This window comes from Triticum aestivum, chromosome 6A (assembly GCF_018294505.1).
Source record: "Triticum aestivum cultivar Chinese Spring chromosome 6A, IWGSC CS RefSeq v2.1, whole genome shotgun sequence".
Lineage (NCBI taxonomy): Eukaryota > Viridiplantae > Streptophyta > Magnoliopsida > Poales > Poaceae > Triticum > Triticum aestivum.
In genome coordinates, this window is record NC_057809.1 from 14,393,447 (window position 1) to 14,413,762 (window position 20,316).

Sequence of the window (20,316 nt, forward strand, 5' to 3'; positions counted from 1 at the left end):
GAGGTAGGAGTCGACCGGCTAGAGTAGAGATTAGAGATGAGTCGAGACGACGCAATGTCGAATTGTGTGGAAACGAAGAAGAAAGAAGTGTGCAAGTTCAAGAAGGTACTTGAGAAAATCAACAACGTTCAAAATAAAGACATGGAAAAAATATTAATCCAACTAGTGGGTGTAGTTATGAAAGTTGGATTTCTATTAAAGTGTCTAATTATGGTTCTAGTTTTTTTGTTTCATTTTTTTAGCGAAGAATTGGTGAATTATGTACTTTGATGTATCAATATGTCCTTCAATGAAATAGAGTGCATTTCGATGACAGTTTTCTTTTTAATTTGACCAAAATTTACTTCACTAAATTTAGGAGGTCGACTATGTCTAGTCAAAATTTAGAGGAGTAAAAATAGTTTAGTAAGCTTTACTCGGCCGGATACTATAATTTCTAGGATCGGCTAGACAATGATCCTCCGATAAAAAGAAAAGCAAAAAAGAGGGGATGTCCTAAAGAAAATTCGTCCTAGTCGGTTCCTTCTGCGTCGGTTAGGGGAACTGGCACCCATGCGGAAGCAAAAATGGGCCAGCCCATCAGACGGGCGATAGATGGTTGGTCGGTCCAAAGTTGACCAGCTGACCGGTCAACTATTGATTCTTTAGAAAAAAATCAATAAACCCATGAAACCGCAAAAAAGTAGAAAAAGTTTGCAAATTTAGAAGAATTATGAATTCGAAATTTTTTGCGATTATAAAATAAGTGTTCACAAATTTGAAAAAAGTTCATGGACTGAGAAAAAGGTTCAAAGATTTTAAATAGTTCAATGCTTTTGAAAGAAACTTCATGAATTTGGAAAAACTTCACTAATCTATAATAATTACGGATTTGAAAAAAAGTTCATTGATTTGACAAAACAGTTCACCAATTTGAAAATTTGAGGATTTTTCTAAAAAGTTAGCTGATTGAAAAAAGTACACCAATTTAGAAACAAAGTTCATGAATCTAAAAAAGTTCATGTGGTTTAAAAAAAGTTCACAAACTTAAAGAGACTTCTCAATTTTGAAAAAAGACCTTAGTTATAGAAAACAATAAGAAAAAAGGAAAAGACCGAAAAAGAAAAAAATGGCAGAAGAAAACACACTAGATTTCCTAAATGGATTGGCCCTCTCAGCCGAAGGGGGTGTGCGCCCGTTAGTGAAATACAATAAAACCGGCCCAACTCCTGTTTGGCGCCTTCTGTGCCCGTTAATTTGTTATCTACAAATTGGCGCACACCACGTTCTGCGCCGAGCTGGTCCATTTGTCCTTTTTTTGTTAACCTTCGAAAAGAGGTGTGTGCGACGAGATTCCAACTCCTGACCACCTTCTTTCATGACACCTCACATTCTCAAAAAAGAAAACAAGGACATCTCACCTGTTGTGAGTACTTACTTATTTTTTTTCTTCTTCCCTCTTTCTTCTATTCGCGGAAGCTCCTAGTTTTGGAAATCTTTCCAAAATGGTATTCCTACTTCGCAAAATTTATTATTTAAAAAAATGATGATTTTTCTCAAATTCGTGAATATGTTTCCAAAACCGATGAACTTTTTGCAAAATTGATGATTTTTTTGCAAGCCGATGAACTTTTCCCCTAATATCTTGACTTTTTTCGAATTCCGTGAACTTTTTCCCCTACTTATGAACTTTTTATTGCAAATCTATGAATTATTTTAAATCCATGTTTTTTCATTTTGTTTTCTGAAATATTCAGATTTATTTTTACAAAGGTCAAAACGGTTGTCTGGTTAAGAACTGCCGGTGAGCTAGGTCCGATTACATTTTGTTGGGCTAGGCCTAGGCGAGCAGCATGTGAGCACTAAGGCGCTGAAGAGGAGGTCTCTAAATGGCGCTTAAGGCGTGGAATTCGATTCAGGCTAATGGTCCGCGGGTGCTATGTCTCTGCCCGTTGCGAGATGTAGCACCGTCTCTAGACTCTGGTAGCGCAATACTGGGCTAGCCCATTACAATAGCTCTGGCCTGAGTTTTCCCACCTGTGTTTTTCTTATTTATTTTTTCACAGTTTGCAGCGGTTTCCTTTCGGGTTTTTTTATGGGGTTCATTTGTTTCTTTCTCGAGTTTCCAGGTTTTTTCCCAGCACATGTCTACATTTTTCGTAAACATTATATATATGTTTTGTATGCATCATGAGTATTTTATTTATATGCATTTAACACTTTTCAAATACATGATTAACATTGTTTTCAAATATGTGTTTTGATATCCATTTTTCATAACATTGGACATTTTTGGTATACATGTAAAATGCGTTTATACATGTTTACAATTTTCAGATACATTATTAACTTTTTTTTTCATACACATTGTACACTTTTAGTATTAGTAAATGTGCACGTGCAATGCACGTTATTATTTAGGCAACATATTAATTGCACGCGGATATTAGGTATGCTATTATTTGTGTGTTAATTTTGTGATTAGTCTTATATTTGGTACGATATTAATTGCACGTTAAACACGTTGAACGCTTGTCATTGGATCAATATAGGTCGTTGAATTGACTTAGTTTGATGGTCGAGATCAGTTGGATCTGTTCTTTTAGGTCTTTTTATATTGGTACAGATACATATGAAAACCTTTTTATGCACGTTAAACTTATTTTAGATATATGATTTTGTTTTCAAATACATCTTTTGTACATTTCTTCCAATAACTGTGAAACAATATTCAAATACACGTTGATCTTTTTACTAATACAAAACATTTTTTTAACTCTGCGGATATATTTTACGTTGTATTAATATTTATTAAATGTCATGACCATAATAGTTAAACTCGTGAAACTTTATCTAAATGCATCATACCTGTTTTTTTGAATGACATGAACATTTTTTTGGAATCAAACAAGTAGTCGAGGCGTCCGATTACATGATTGGAATCCTCTACCTTTGACATACTGCATTAATTTGGACGAGACTTGCCTGCTCCCTGCTTGTGCGCCCATCCATGCTTCCGCATACGTGGCTTGATTTGATTGGAACAAAATAAGGCCCGGCCCCACCCCCTTAAAATCAGGGGGGAGATGATTAGATTAGAAAGGAAAAGGAAAAAAAAAAGACAGGCGTAGGATGAGGTGGGAGCACGGATGGGAGCATGGAGAGAGAGCAGGCAAGCCGGATCCGATCATAATGGGAGTACCTTAGAGAGTAATATAGATGCCACATAAGCAAAAAATGAAGTGGCAAGTAATTAATAATGAGAGAGGTCAATAAAGTAACATAATATGTTAGTAACATCATAGCGCTTTCCAATGCAAAATGGCTCTACAAAGCAATAAATGAGGACATCTTGGTTATCACACCTATGACACCACCCACTATGAAGGTAGTAACATAGACCAGTAACAGATGCATGTTACTAGTTTAAGTTACTCTCCACTATGACCAGCCTTATATAGAGTTCTAATACATTATATGGAGTATTAATACATTATATTGAGTTTTAATGCACTACATTAATTAAGCAACTGTTAATGGTACGATTGGAATCATCTATCTTTAATATACTTTATTAATTGGAAAGGCTACTAGTATTAATACATTATATATAGTTTTAATGTACTGCATTAATTAAGTTATATATGGCAAATCCTAGTGCATTACTCTATTCTGTTTCGTGGGGAAAAAACAGGCTTGCGGCTGGCTTTATATATCGGGTTGTATCCTCAGGCCTTCTCTGCTCTCTTTCTATAACCAGCAGTACCTTCTGAAGAGCGCAAGGTGTGTGCGTGCTATGGAGAACGACAACGCCTTCCCTTCTGGTGTCAGCAGGGACACTTTGCCCCAGGATTTCCCCGTCGGGATGAGGGTCCTCGTGGTGGAGGACGACCCGAACGACCTCGAGCACTTGATGCAAATCCTCGAGAGGTGCGGCTACAAAGGTACCTGGGCGGCCATCTTAGATCCGCTCGCCTCAGTTTTGCATGTCTCCTCTACCTGTTCTTGTAAGATCTGGATCACCTTGTACGTACATGTTTGTGTCATGCAGCGACAGCAAAAGCGTCACCGAGAGAAGCGCTGAAAGAGGTGGAGGAGAACGGAGAGGGCTTCCACTTCGACATCATCATGACCGTCGTGCACGGCGGCGAAGAAGGAGATGGATTCGACGGCTTCGACCTCCTCGAGCGTGTTCGGGATCGTTACCCGGTCATCAGTGAGTATCCGCACACATATGCATGCATGGTTACTGTGAGGTTAGTAACAGTACATACTGATGTGCAATCCTGCATGTGTTTGTGTAGTTTTCTCTGCCGACTATTCTAAGGAGATGGTGATGAGGACAATCAATGAAGGCGCCTGCGACTTCATGCCAAAGCCTATGTGCTACCAGGAGGTGCGCAATATATGGTTCCATGTCAACATGCAGAGGGGATTAGAAGTGGACGACCCTGACGAGGGGGTAGAAGGTGCGTCACATATGTTTCTAACGGATGGTCAACCATCTTTTACTATCTCCACCATGTTTGGCTGTTTGTTGTGGCTGCATCGTACATGATCCGTTTCTGCTCTGTGAATTAGTTTCTGGGTGCTTGTTGAAGATTTCACTTGTAACATGCAAGCATTTCCATGTATATATAGATAGGTAGGTTTGCGAGTGCCCGTCTTAATTAACGAGCGAGACGTCAGTGGGAGTTTTGCCTCGGTATCGGCATCGGCCTGCACGGGCGAGCCTTGGGCATGGCCGCGCGCCGTGCCCGGCGTCCGCGTGGGCGTGGGCTGGCTGCTGGCGTCCGTCGTCCTCGCTGCGCACATGCTTCTGGCCACTGGACAAAAGTATGTCTAGCAAGTGTTGGACAGGGCCGTGGCGTGCGTTTTTGCACTGAGATGGAATGTGCCGAGCCTAGCTCGGCCCATTCACTTGTCAGGCCTGGCGAATCTCTCGCCGAGTCCAAAACCTCTCTCACCTTGTCAGCCTTAGTTTGGATGGTCATCATAAATGCAATTCTACTATGCACGGGGTATTCTTTGCATGGAACCATTGTCCATGGTCTTTTTGAGTTTCATGCTATTTGTTGACTGTTTTCAAATTTTGTTTTTGTTTCAAAGCTTTACATTGGGAATGATCAATATATTTCATTAAAGGAATGATTTCAATCGAGCTTGGCCTAATTAATGTAGGACACTAAACTAGCCCCGACCGATGTAGTATAATCAAAGTGCGATTCCAATCAGGCAGCTGATTGCGCACTTGCATTGACCGACTCAACAGCTCGCCATGTGCCGCAGTACTGGGCCTTATGTGAAGTGCTCCCTTGCCTTATCCCTATCTATTCATCTTCCCCTACTCATCCCCCTCCCTCACCCCTCCTACCTCGCGCTATACTCCATCATCACCTACCAAATCTCACTTGTCCCGATCACCTCTACCATCTCTAGGCTATCATACCACCACCGTCCGCTAATCCACGTGACACGTGCTACTTCAAGGGCGGTGTCGTGTTGCTGCAACCTAGGGCCGCTGCGCCGCAAGGGGCTGCCCATTGCTGCAACCCACTAAACCATCGCTTGCTGACTGGAGGCGGGCTACACATTCCAATTGGTTGTTTTACAACAAAAACTGAGATGACTAATGTAGTAATGTATTGAATGAGTTTATTTCGGGGAATAGGACTAATTTTCCTATTCAAGTGTTTGGTTAAAGGTGAAGTATCATTCACGACCTCACAAACAACTTTTCTAGTTTTTGTCATCTTCAAGCTCTTAACATCTATTTTTCTAGGCGTTTACCGAATCCAAGGTTCACATTGAGTGTAGGACAATCGTACTATGAAATGCGGCAAGAGCTAAGTACTATGTTTTAAAACCAAAGAATAGATTATAAGACAGAATCCTCCAAAGTCGAATATCCAATCATGAGCCTAGGCTCATTTGCACCTGGTGAACAGTAAATTTAAAAAAATACTAGAAAAATAAAATAAAATCCAATTTTTTGCATGGAAGATATTGGAATGAGTGAGGTGCGTGCTAAATTTCCATGCATTTGGACACCCGAGTAGCTCTCAGCAAAAAAAACATATTTGAGCAGTGCACAAGCAGTAAACTTTTTCACAGACTCGAAATTTGTCCTTGTTGTTGAGAGCTAATCAGACATCCAAATGTTCTAAAATTTGACACACATCACGCACCTAGGCATCTTTCTCTACAAAAATATCGGAATATTTTGAATTAATTTACTATTTTAAATGATTTTTGTTCACTCACGGGCTCATCTGAGTCTGGGAGCCAAAACACCTCATTCCTCTAAAATCCACTTCCTAGTCATTCCCCTTGTATGGGTTTCTCTAAGCCCCGGTACATTAAGATTTATCTTCCCATACTATGCGCCACTTTGGGCTATTCATACTCAGAGAAAATATCAAGTTTCAATACTTAAGAACCGCTATTCATTTTTCTCCAGAACTGCCGAGAAATCCACTTTGAAGCATTTTCTGTACTCTGTCGCTTTCGACCGCAATACTTCTCGTCGGCAATTTCGAGTTGTCATGATTTATTTGTCTGTCGGGCTGCTCTTTTTCAACTGATTTCGCTTCGTTTTCAACTGAAACTTCCGAGCTGCTCTTTTCTGTAGATTATTATTCTAAGAACTACTCCCTCACTATGGTACTACCAAGCAATTGGTTTTACATGGTACTTTCTGAGTCGTTCTGCCTTTGCCAAAAAAGTGTTATCTTTTTCAGTCGAAACCTCTACTTATTCATTCATTAGTACTTCCGAGTGGTTTACTTTATTTGGTCCATGAACATTGTTGTGGCCATTTAAATTAATTTAATTGTCTTGGTTGTTCCATAAACTACTGCCAGTCCTTCCAAGCATGGTTACTTATTTTTTGCAGTAACATCCATATTTTGGAACTTATCCATAAATAGCCTATCATACCCATCCATGGTTGCAACCATTCCTTTCCACCCTTAGTCATTTCACTCACTCAGTCCACCTCTTAAAGCCACTCCACTCCATCACACTTAAGAAAAGAAGTTCTGGGTGGTTCCATGTTTACTTCTTCGATTCTTCCAAGGCCAAGAACTCCCCTTTCTTGCATACCTACATCTCTAGTTCATCTCTTTCATGAAATTCCTATTCTTGTTAGAGTGACCCGTTTGATTCTTGAGAGAATTTTTTATTGAAGATCATTCTGGGAGTTCTTATCAAGTGACTTTTCTTTGCTTGTTACTTTTGGCTGGTGAGCGCATCCTAGATGGTTAGGGGTCACTTGAGATCCTATCATGTTCTGTAACTAGATGATTGTTAAGTACTTATGCTTGTGTTGTCCTTGTTGTCTTGTGCTAAAAACTTCCTACCCTAAAATCAGGATATAATTATTTTATAGCACTATTCACCCTTACTAGTCCTTAGACCTTAATCCAAACACCGCCCGTGTTAGCTGCAAGTGGTGCAAGAGTTGCCAACCGTCACAAATGCTAGAATGAGCTCAAAATCGACAATGCTAAGCCGGTGACCGGGGATTTTCATCCCTCTAGCACACGAAAGATGTCGGTGCGCAAGAAGCACCATCTTGATGTCGTGTTCATGGCTTGTTATAGTCATCACCCTATGAATAAGACATCTGAGCCCTTCTTTTAGATGACGGTGCCTACTTCTAAGATCAGGGGGCTTCATGGCACCATCTCTTTTTGACTGAAGACCCTCAAGAGCGTGGTCAACCTCTTTCATTCTTTTGGGTAAGGCAGAGGATGGCACGATGGATGGTCACATTGTCGTCGCTATCTTGGAGTGCACCGTCATTTCTCTTTGATGCACTCACGTGCACCATGAGTTAGAGTGGAAGTATCAAATACATGTCTCCTTAATAACTTGATGACAAGTTGTACCAGGGTTGTGTGTATGTGTCACTACAGGTATCGGGAAATTTGCTGTCTATGGAGCTCTTTCTGTCAGCTTTTTGTCGGGGCTGACGGCAAAATAGAGATAAAGTGATGAAAAATTTCTAATGTCGGCAAGAGTTCACTTTGTTGTCTGTTTTTATTTGACAGGCAGCAAAGAGACTTTGTCGTATGTTTTTATTTGACTAGCAGCAAAGACAGACTTAGTTGTCTGTTTTTATTTGACTGATAGGAAAGATAGCCTTTGCCGTCAATTTTTTTGGTTGTCGGCAAGAGAAAGCACATCTCGTGGATCGATCACGCAGATTTATGATGTGGCACCACACCACCCCCACGCATGCACGTACTTTCCCAACGCTACCCCACATGCACCTCTCTCCCTTCTCCCGGCGTCGCACCATTTCCCGCCCCACACCGTTGCACCACCTCCCTCCCCGCGCTGCTGCACCACCTCCTACCCCATGTCGCGCCGTCGCCACACCTCCATCTCGATGCATGCCGCCGCACCACCTCTTGCCCCGCCCAGCGTCGCCACACCACCTCCGGCCCCATGCTATGCCGTCGCACCACCTCCATCCCGGTGTCGCTACACCACCTCTTGCCCAGCCCTCGCGCCGCGCCACCACACACCCTTCCTCCTAGTGCCGCCCAAGGACCTCCTTCTCATGGCCCTTCCCTGGCCCGAGACAGCCGCCTTCTCCTCACCGAAGGCCGACCCCAGTGACCGAAGCCACCGGAGCACCGCCACCCATCACGTGTCTCCTTCACCTTCCTCCTCCCTTCCCTTTCTTCCCCCGGCTCTTCCTCTCTCGTGTTTCTCTCTCTCTCCTAGATATCTATCTCTCTCTCTCCTCAAAGGACATGGCTGCCACCCGGAAGCTCCCTCCATCACCTGTGACTCATCGTCATGGTATCGAAGATCCCTGCACATGGATCCGTCCGACCACGCAGCCTGCAAAACTCCCCGACGACAAGACCCGAGGCTCGCCCTTGCACTTGCACCTTGAATCCGCACCTCCTCCCCGGCACTACCTCAAACCTGACGCCAACACCCCGCCTCCTTGCCATATCTGTGCCGCCTGGCATCTTCCCCACGAGGAGCATGATGCAATGGTCCTATCTCTCTTCAGCCTCGACAGAGGAGGAAGAGCAGCGCCCCTGTGTTTTTTCTAATATTTACCCATTTATTTGCCATGTGTGATGTTTGAGGCTAACGACAAAGATGGATTTTGGCTAATGGCAAAGATTCTTTTCGTTGCCATCTATTATTATTCGGCTGACGACACAGATGGAGTTTGGCTGAAGGTTAAGACTTTTCTATCCGCCTGAGGAAAAGCTCATGGAAAAGTAGCTATTTTCTGACTTTGTTTATCGTCAGCAAGTTGACGACAAAGAATGTTTAAGTAGACAACAAATTTCTTGATTTCTATAGTGTGTGTTTTCAACTTCTTCGATGCATATTTGTGTTTTCCTGGCAAACCCATTTCTCTTAGGTGCATTTGTGGTGTTCTACCTTGATCATCAGCTCCTTAGCCGCGATGTTTTTTCCCATGAAAGAAAATAGTTTACAAAACTCATGATCATGGTGTGGAACATTCGTCATTGGGTTCTCCTTGAAAAATTATGCCAAATGTCTAGCAAGTTCTCCTCGCTCGCGACCCCTCCCTCATACGTCTTCAGGGGACAAATCTCTTGACATCTCAGTTCCAATGAACACACTTATGCTAGATGTTGGGAAATACATTGTTTTTATTTCACCAAAGGATGAGAGGTGGGATTATCACCTCCTAGATCCATCGATCTTTTGTGGTGTGCACTCATCTCAATAGTGTAGGGTAACACAGTAGAAAACAAAAAAATTCGGACCTACGCACCAGCCCAGGACCACTATGGAGACTGCATACAAGGTTTGATCTTTTCGTTACCGACTCGTAGCGCAGCGGGAAGTAGAGTCGATGACGATCGGTGGTGCAGATCCCCGCAGCTAGGATTTACAACCTCCCAAACGCGAGGATGTATACCCTCATCTGCCCCTCGGATAGCCCTCTGGGAGGTCGTCGGACAGTCCCCCGGACGGTGTCGCGAACAGCCCTTCGGGAGGACCTTTGAAACTCGGACGGTCACACGGACAGCCTTTCGGGAGGCACTCTCAAACTAAGACCGAAACTACGATCTCTCTACAGAGTTGCACACATACGGTGTCATCTATCCGGCAGGGCTTCGCCGTCCAGAACTAGTTCCTGTCGGAAACCAGACAGTCTTTGGGCTCCACGAAACTATTTCGATGCGAGGGAGAGAGAGAGCCAGATCATGCATGGTATTTGTATGAGAGCAAGAGTGTGTCTTTAGGAAGCCCCCTCCACCCCTATTTATAGGCCAAGCCCAAGGGTGGCTTCTCCAAGAAGCCACGGGGATAATACCAAAAGGCCCTCAAGGTGGCTTCTCCAAGAAGCCAAGCAAAAAGCACTTTCACTATTCATGACGACATTTTTCAGCGTCGGTTCAAACTGAAAATATTTATGTGGGCTCAGAATATTTCCAGTACCCACTAAAATAATTTTCAGCGTGTTCCGAAACAATTCCGGTTTAGTGATTTTCATCTGCAAAAAGCAAACAAGAATGTGTTTTCACTATTCATGAAGACAATTTTTCGCGTCTATTAAATCCAAAAATATTTCTATGGGTCTTATAATAATTCCAGTACCCACTAAAATGATTTTGGATTCGTTCTGAAACAATTTCAGATTAGTGAATTTCATCTACGAAAAACAACCAAAGCGGTACCGGCAGCTCCGAAACATTTTCTATTTTTATCCCCAAAAATTCCTAGAAGTTTCCAGAATAATTCTGGCACCCTCCAAGAATTATCAGACGTGTCCTGAAACCAATTTGACTTAATGGTATATCCCAAAACAACTTTTCAGTGTTACGAAACTATTTCGCTATTCTCTCTCCGGAACTCTTCCATTGTCTCCGAAACTTTTTCGGGAAATTTCTCTCAGACTCCCTGTCTAGTATTCAGCAACTACATGACCCTTAAGCGTGTGACCCTATAGGTTCGGTGAAGCATAGACATGACCGGAACACTTTTCGATCAATGATCAACATCAGAGCTGTGGACACCCATATTGACCCCTATACCCACACGAATGAATATTCGAGTGAACCTCCAGTTGCAGTGAGCTATTCCCGTTGCTTCGCGATATGTCACAAACACCCGAGGTGAGATTTATTGCATCCCCGTGGATGAACAATTTGTCCACCATGCAAGTTACCTCGTTACCGATTTTGTTCTCTTTTCTCGTTTCCGTGTTCTGGCATCCCTGTGATCAAATCACACTATGTCTGGCCAGACGATGATGAATACCGTAACATTGAGAGGGCCCGAGAATATCTCTCCATCATCGAAGGAGCAAATCCCAATCTTGAGCTATCAAGTTACTTGACACACTTTTCCATGAACCCGTAAGCCGTCGTAATAGCCACCCATTTACGGATGACGTTTAACAAAACCCAAAGTTTATAAAGCAAGTATGAAGAAACTCGATACTCTCATGGTCTAAGGAATTATGCAAACATTAACCATCTCTGTGTTATCAACCATAAACTTGTGACGAATGAATCTCATAGCATAACATCAATCCGGGTCGATTCAACACAAATGTTCTCTTAACATTGTGCCCTCAAAGTTGCTGGCATTAACATGCCCATGATTAGGAAAACAAAACCATCATGCAACACTTGAGCTAGTCTTAGAGGCCAGACTAAGAATACTTCTTACCGTTTATTATTCCACACGTGCATATGAGTCTTCCTCCGAGCCTCGTGTTATTGCAGACTCGAGAACCATAGCAGTTATAGCATGGAACATAAACATAATTATGAACTTGGAGATAAATAATATCATTTATTATTGCCTCCAGGGCATATCTCCTACAAATAGATGCACAACATCAGCACCACCTTATGCTCCAACTCTCTAGGATGCTCCCATGCCTAACGCATCGACCGTTATGTACTTAATTAGGTTGTAGAGCTCACTATTGTATTAATATGTGATGTCTATATATACATGACCCAGAAGCGTAAATATAATAAAAATTGATTTCCAAAATATTTCTTGCCATTAGAGTAGTTCCTTTCTAATCCTTCACAATGAGTGAGAACTCTGTTGCGTCCCCCACTGGCACCAAATCCACTGTCTAATCCTCCGATAGCAGCAACCTTCTGATTGTCCATGTCAGTGTAAGAAACTCTTCCTTCTCTCCTCCCTCCATGCATCAGACCAATTTCACCATTGAAACTCAACTTGGCTACCAAAAACTACACCAAGTGGAAGCATCTCTTTCAACTCGTGGACACCAAATTTGACTGCCTTCACCTCAAGTATGAGTATGATCTTGCATCTTGAGACATCAAGTGGCGCAAGGAAGATCTCACCATCATCATGCGGCTCTATGCAACGATATCTAGCGAGCTATATGATGTGTACATGTCAACAGAGAACGTAGCCAACATGATGTGGTAGCACCTGCACGTGTTCTTCAACGACAAGCTTACCAAATGCACGATCCCCATTGACACCAATTTCTAGGCAACATTTCAAGGTGACATGATCATCGCCACCTACTATGAGAAACTGGTAACCGACAACTCTCTCACATTGGTGTTAATGTTGCCTAGAAATCGTACTCAATGAGTGTGCCTCAGGGCGCTCGTCCACTCCCTCGCCAATGATGAGAAACTGGTAACCGACAAATCTCTCACATTGGTGATGATTTGCGGCCTCAGACACATATATCAGGTGATGGCCTCCATATTCCACCTACATTTTCCATTTCCCCCCTTCGTCTAGGCACACTCATCATTGTCTCTTAAGGCAATCCCAATTTATCGGCACAAGCACGCCGAGGGCACTCCGGCACTCACCATCAACAATGACTCTCGCCAAAAAGTGGTGATGCAATCGCCAACTTCTAGGAGCATGGCAGCAGGTAACAAGACAATGGAAGTGCTCCATAAATGACCATTTGAATCATGTTGTCCCAATGGAAGCTCCTCGGAGCATAGGCGCATCATAAGTCATAAAAGTGGCTCACCCAACCACATGGGCCATGGACAACATGGACATTCCTAGTTTCCTTGGTCAGTAAAGTTTGCTCCATGGTTGGCGACCTTCCCACTAAAGCCAGTGGCATGGTGCTTGGATGCTGCCCGTTCCTGCTGGTTCTACCCTCATCCAAGCACTCCATCCAAAGCCTACGTCGAGGTATACTTAGATCATACTGGCTTTGAAAAACTGTCGCATGCTACATGATGAAAACTCGAATAAGAAATGTCTCACTAGCCCAACTCCACCGACGATTGGTTCATGGACCATGAAGCCTCCTTGGACATTGATGAGACAAGTCTTATTCCCAATTAATGCACACCCCCCTTAATATTGTAGTTGCAAATGGTTCGAGGCTCCCCATCGGAACTATTGGATCGACTACTGTTGTTATTCCTTTCATCTCAACAAATTTTAGTTTCCTCATCTATTATCAAGAACTTAATTTTATTTAATAATTTTCCTTGTGATATTTAGTTTTCATTTGAATTTGATCCACATGGTTTCTCTTTCAAGGACCTAGCAACAATGAGAATCCCCCTGAGATCAAATAGCTCGGGGGACATCTATGACTTCCTCTCGATGAATAAAGGTGGCACCATTGTTTGCTCCGCAACCAGCTCTGGCGACCTCTGGCGTTGAAGTCTTAGGCACTCGGGGCAAGCTTCTATTTCTATAGTAGCTACAAAATTACTTCCATCATGTAATAAAAAAATTCAGCAAACTTTTGTTTGTGATTCTTGCCAATTTGGACGACAGCCATACCTGCGTATTGATTCTTCCCTTTTTACTACTACTGCAAAAAACACATCATGATTTGTGAAATTTTCCCATTGTATTTTCCCTTGTTACAAATTTTATGTCATTATTCTTGATGAGTACTCGCAGTATTTCCGAACTAGTCCATTACACAACAAGTCTGTCGCTGATATTACCCTCCAACGCTTTTACACCTTTGTGCTTAACCAAATCCATGTTTCTCTCAAATAAATGGAAAACAATAAAGGTGGTGAAAATTCATCAACCACAAGCTACAACTATTTTCTCTCCATAGTCTTCTTGTCGAAACAATCTATAGTCGCCAACCTTCAGGTTTCTTTGACTGCACAAGTACCCATATGGCCTTAAGAAAGCACTCTGTGCCTGGTCTATGTGGTTCAACACTCATCTCCTCTCCCTAGGCTTTGTTGTGTCCTAATTTGGCTCCTCGTTATTCACCTTTCACTAAAACAATGCCACCACCCACCTTGCCTTATATGTCGTTGGCATTATTCTCATAGGTAACACCTTTTCGCAAGAAACAATACGCTTTACAGACTCTCGCTTGCATCCATGCTTAATACCAAGCCCATCTCCACCCTCGTTGACACCTAGTCCATACTATTTTCCACTGATGGCCATCCCTTAGGATCCATCACTTTATAGAAGTCTTGTTGATGCATTGCAGTACCCAAGTCACACCCAGCCTCAAGGTGTCCCGAGATTAGCATGTTTCCTTGATGCAAGACATTCCCTTCTGCACTCTTCTGGCCATCCTGTTGAAGAGATCCACCGCCTTGGGCATCACCGTCATTCGAGTGAGGTCCTCGCAGATCATGAAATTGCCAATTTCAACTTAAAGCACCAAATTTCGCAACCAGATCACCCCTTTCGTCTCTTGGATTTATGTGTCTAATTCGGCCTCCTTCGTCTTCATTCCTATGATATTTATAAGTACTCCTCCCTTCATTACTAAATCTCATAGCGCCCCTGTGTCTGCCAAAGTTCTCAACCATATCCTCACTTACAAGTCGCCGGCGACTCACATGGAAACTCTAACTCGCCAGAGAACTCACTCTCATCCACAACCTAGGATAAATGCAAGCTATTTATAAGTAAGCAAAAGAAAGGGAAAGCGGATTGCCAAAATATACTTTTAGCCCACCAAGACCTGGGCCTCCTGGATCAAAAGAGACAACTATATCTAGCCCAACAACACACTTGCTATCAACTTGGTTTTCAATTATCTCTATAGATTTCAATTTCCCCCCTCCCCCCAAGGCAACTGACAACCTCACAATCATTCAAAACTAATCTCCAAAGTCAACCATCTCTTCGGACGAAAAATCAGGGATGCCCGAGATTTTTTTTGGCATCCAAATGGTTCTTGACTTTTATCCCACAACTAATAAACTTTATAAAATCTCCATATCTTCAGTTTTGCTGAATTCACTTAGAGAAATACCATATCCTGAGACACTGGAAGATGTTTTGCATCATTTTTGTTTTGTGGATTGCAATTTACCAACTCAACTTCTTCTATGTGCAATTCTCTCTTCACAATTGCGCAAAGGAGAATGCAGATATCTAGAGTAGCTACAAAAAGTACCTTCATATCCGAACGACCACACTTCCTCGTTGTCGGAGTCCTCCCCACCCAGCAACCAAAAGCCATTGCCGGTGTGGGAAAACCCTACTCCACTGCCGTGGAGCAAGCCAAGTTCAGTAGACGGGGGCAACGCCGCGGGAAGTGAGGTGACCTCCTTGAGCTTTGTTGCATGGACTCTGGGATCGTCTTCCACAATCAGAATGAGCATCTCCCTTGTCCCTGGCAAAGAGAGCACCATCACAACCCCAACCTTGAACATTGTTAGGCCCGTGGGGCGTGCCAATGATATTGGAACTTGCGCCACTTCCACTCCTATTTTGGATCCTCCGATTCCGCCTCCTCCATGGCCCAGATCTCTACTTGCAGAGGGATCTTGCTTAGCCCCTCCAGCAACAGCCTCTCGTCCTTCTCCACCGCCAGCCTCTAGCAAATCAAGCACGTCGCCTCGTACAGATTGTCCTTGATCATAGACCATGAACAGATCTCCTGCATACGATTCATCTTTACCTTATCTCCGCTTGCGATCTCCAATATCTTCGACTCCATCTTCAACCTCTAATCTGCCACTTCTCATCAAAATCAGTGGAGAACGCGAACTAGACAGAGATGAGAGATTTTCGCTGCCGCAAGGTGGAATGCCAATGGACTTGTGGGGGGTATGGCGTAACCGTGCTCTAGAGGGGAGTAATTGCCATCCAGCCCCACCGCACATTCATGGAATCACCCAACCTCCCACTCCTCGCAGCGCGCATCGAGCAAGCCACGGAGACCCGCACAATCCAGAGTCGTGCTAATCCAAGCAACGTGACAAAGGGAAATTTACCTCCAAACTTGCGCCGATCTGCTCAGCGGCTAGGCAAACCCTTCCATCGCCCCCCTGCCATTCTTGTCAAGCAGTAGGAGGCGCTCCAAGTCTGCCTGCCAGAGCACGGCCCCAGCGGTACACCAGGAGATCCGCCGCCCAGCTACTGGCAACGTAGAGAGCCTGCCAACATGTGCCGCATGTTTCTACCTCGCCCGTGGAATGCGTAGGGAACAACATCCGTCCATTATTACCCTTCTCGTGGGAGTACATACTCAATTCACGCGGTCCCTTTTCATCGATGGAGTTTACATTGATTTATTATTGGTTGCAACCTTTTTTGGTATATTACCAAGCGGACTGCTTGGTAATGGAGTTTCACATTCGATAATATATAATTGGCTTATATTTAAATTATGGTCGAGATAGATGTTGCTGTTTGCTGCACTTGACACGTCTATGACTTGGAAGCCGGACGGGGATATATATGGTTCACCGCGCGCCAGAATTCACATGGTCAATTCCACGTAATGTTCAACCAACATGCATCCATTCGTGAATATGGTAGATGAGTATTTAGGCTGCAACAAATGAAACCATCCATTCGTGAAGTTATGGGCGCGCGGGGGCCGCTGGAGACGAGGGTGGGGACGGGTGCGCGCGGCGTCAAGGGCGGGGACGGGCGCGCGCGAAGGGGGCAGCGACGGGGACGGGGACGGCGACGGGGATGGGCCGGCGCGCGCGGCGGGGGAGGCGACGATGACGACAGGCGCGGCGAAGCAGAACATAAACTAACTGAAATTTTCGTAAGTGTTGTATATATAGGATGGACCTTTAGTACCGGCTGGAGCCACCAACCGGTACTAATGGTCAAATTTGGCCAGGCCAAGCGGCGGGAAGCGACCCCCTTTTAGTACCGGGTTGTGGCTCAAAGCTTAGTCCCACCTCGCCGGGCGAAGGGCAGCCGCACTGGTTTATAAACACAGCCGCGGCTGCTCCTTCGAGCTCCTCTCTAAAGCAGGCTTCTGTGCCTAACTTTGGCACGCTGCCCTGTGAGCCTACTGGGCCTTATGGGCCTGCATATCCACGCCCAAGGCCAAGCAGGCCCACTGGACAGCGCCCATATTTTTTATGTATTTTTGTTTCCTTTCTGCTTTATTTATTTTCTTCTATTTATTTCTGAGTAGTTTTTTTGCTGTATTTAGAGTTTCTTTGTGAATATTTTTGCTTTAGGTACAAAAAATTACAAAGTTTCTTTGTGAATATTTTTGCTGTATTTAAAGAGTGTCCAGTTTGTACACGAAGTGTATCCAGTTTTTGCCGTAATCCTCTCTACTTTTTTGCACATACTATTTGGGTGAAATGATGATACCATGCCAAGTTTCAACCTTTTCAGAGTTCATTTGTAGTGCTTTACAATTTCAGGGTCATTTAGCTCAAAACAAATCAGTAAATGCATGAAAAATAGCAAATGAAGGCACAAATGGTTGAAACTTGACGACGTGGCTTTGAATGGTGCATAATAAACACACAAAAAGTTTGGAGTTGTAATAAGTTTAGAGAAATGAAGTGCCTTTTTAATAGATGAGTTTTCGTCCGAAACCCTGATAATTCGAAATAGATTGTCCAGTTTGTACACGAAGTGCATCCAGTTTTTTCTGTAACCCTCTCTACTTTTTTACACATGATATGTGGGTGAAATGATGATACCGTGCCAAGTTTCAACCTTTTCAGAGTTCATTTGTCGTGCTTTTTAATTTCAGGGTCATTTAGCTCAAAACAAATCAGTAAATGCATGAAAAATAGAAAATGAAGGCAGAAAGGGTTGAAAGTTGATGACGTGGCTTTGAATGATGCATACTAAACGCAAAAAGTATGAAGTTGTAATAAGTTTTAAAAAATAAAGTGTCTTTGTAACAAATGAGTTTTCGTCCGAAACCTTGATACTTTGAAAGAGATTGTCCACTTTGTACACGAAGTGCATTCAGTTTTTGCTGTAACCCTCTCTACTTTCTTGTACATGCTATGTGGGTGAAATAATGATAGCATGCCAAGTTTCAACCTTTTCAGAGTTCATTTGTAGTGCTTTTTAATTTCAGGGTCATTTGGCTCAAAACAAATCTATAAATGCATGAAAAAAATAGAAAAATGAAGGCAGAAAGGGTTGAAAGTTGATGACGTGGCTTTGAATGGTGCATACTGAACGCAAAAAGTATGGAATTGTAATAAGTTTAAAAAAAATGAAGTGCCTTTGTAACAGATGAGTTTTCGTTCGAAACCCTGATACTTCAAAAGAGATTGTCTAGCTTGTACACAAAGTGCACCCAGTTTTTGCCGTAACCTTCTCTACTTTTTTGCACATGCTATGTGGATGAAATGATGATACCATGCCAAATTTCAATCTTTTTAGAGTTCATTTGTAGTGCTTTTCAGTTTCATGGTCATTTAGCTCAAAACAAATCAGTACATGCATGAAAAATAGAAAATGAAGGCACAAAGGGTTGAAAGTTGATGTGGCTTTGAATGGTGCATACTAAACGCATAAAAAGTCTGGAGTTTTAAAAACATGTAAAAATATACATAAAAATCCTACACATAGACACTACTAGGGAAAAGCCTAGCTGCAGCGCGGGTTTTAGGACTATCAGTAGCGCGGGCAGGTGCGCTACTGGTACGGCGCTACAGCTAAAGGTTAGCAATAGCGTTGGTTAACCCACGCTACTGCTACACTGATACGTCTCCAATGTATCTATAATTTTTGATTGCTCCATGCTATATTATCTACTGTTTTGGACTATATTGGGCTTTATTTTCCACTTTTATATTATTTTTGGGACTAACCTATTAACCGGAGGCCCAGCCCAGAATTGCTGTTTTTTGCCTATTTCAGTGTTTCGAAGAAACGGAATATCAAACGAAGTCCAAACGGAATAAACCTTTCTGGAACGTGATTTTCTTCCCGAATATGACCCAGGAGACTTAGACCCTACGCCAAGGAAGCTTCGAGGTGGGCACGAGGTAGGGGGGCGCGCCCTATACCCCCAGGCGCGCCCCCACCCTCGTGGGCCCACCGAAGCTCCACCGACGTACTTCTTCCTCCTATATATACCTACATACCCCCAAACGAACGGGGATGGAGCCAAAAACCTAATTCCACCGCTGCAACTTTCTGTATCCACGAGATCCCATCTTGGGGCTTGTTCCGGAGCTCCGCCGGAGAGGGCCGTCATCACCGAGGGCTTCTACATCATCATAGCCTCTCTGATGAAGTGTGAGAAGTTTACCTCAGACCTTCAGGTCCATAGTTATTAGCTAGATGGCTTCTTCTCTCTTTTTGGATCTCAATACAAAGTTCTCCCCCTCTCTCGTGGAGATCTATTCGATGTAATCTTCTTCTTTTTGCGGTGTGTTTGTTGAGACCGATGAATTGTGGGTTTATGATCAAGTCTATCTATGAATAATATTTGAATCTTCTCTGAATTCTTTTATGTATGATTGGTTATCTTTGCAAGTCTCTTCGAATTATCCGTTTGGTTTGGCCAACTAGATTGGTAGTTCTTGCCATGCGAGAAGTGCTTAGCTTTGGGTTCGATCTTGTGGTGTCCTTTCCTAGTGACAGAAGGGGCAGCAAGACACGTATTGCATCGTTGCCATCGAGGATAACAAGATGGGGTTTATTTCATATTGCATGAATTTATCTCTCTACATCATGTCATCTTCCTTAAAGTGTTACTCTGTTTTTAACTTAATACTCTAGATGCATGTTGGATAGCGGTCGATGAGTGGAGTAATAGTAGTAGATGCAGAATCGTTTTGGTCTACGTGTCACGGACGTGATGCCTATATACATGATCATGCCTAGATATTCTCATAACTATGCTCAATTCTGTCAATTGCTCAATAGTAATTTGTTCACCCACCGTAGAATACTTATGCTCTTGAGAGAAGCCACTAGTGAAACCTATGGCCCCCGGGTCTATTCTCATCATATCAATCTCTATCACTTTAATATTGCTTTGCTTTTTTACTTTGCCTTTTACTTTTTACTTTGCATCTCTATACCAAAAATACCAAAAATATTATATCTATCAGATCTCACTCTCGTAAGTGGCCGTGAAGGGATTGACAACCCCTAATTGCGTTGGTTGCGAGT

The 20,316-nt window shown here is 43.1% G+C and overlaps 1 protein-coding gene across 1 annotated transcript; it reads left to right on the forward strand.

The window, feature by feature from the left end:
- The first annotated feature begins 3,740 nt into the window (after positions 1 to 3,740).
- Positions 3,741 to 13,770, forward strand: LOC123129998 (two-component response regulator ORR27-like). Its single transcript, XM_044549947.1, has 4 exons — positions 3,741 to 3,923; positions 4,031 to 4,195; positions 4,284 to 4,448; positions 13,510 to 13,770. The coding sequence occupies exons 1-4, from the start codon at positions 3,776 to 3,778 to the stop codon at positions 13,545 to 13,547; spliced, it is 516 nt and encodes a 171-aa protein (XP_044405882.1). The 5' UTR covers positions 3,741 to 3,775; the 3' UTR covers positions 13,548 to 13,770.
- Positions 13,771 to 20,316: the final 6,546 nt, after the last annotated feature.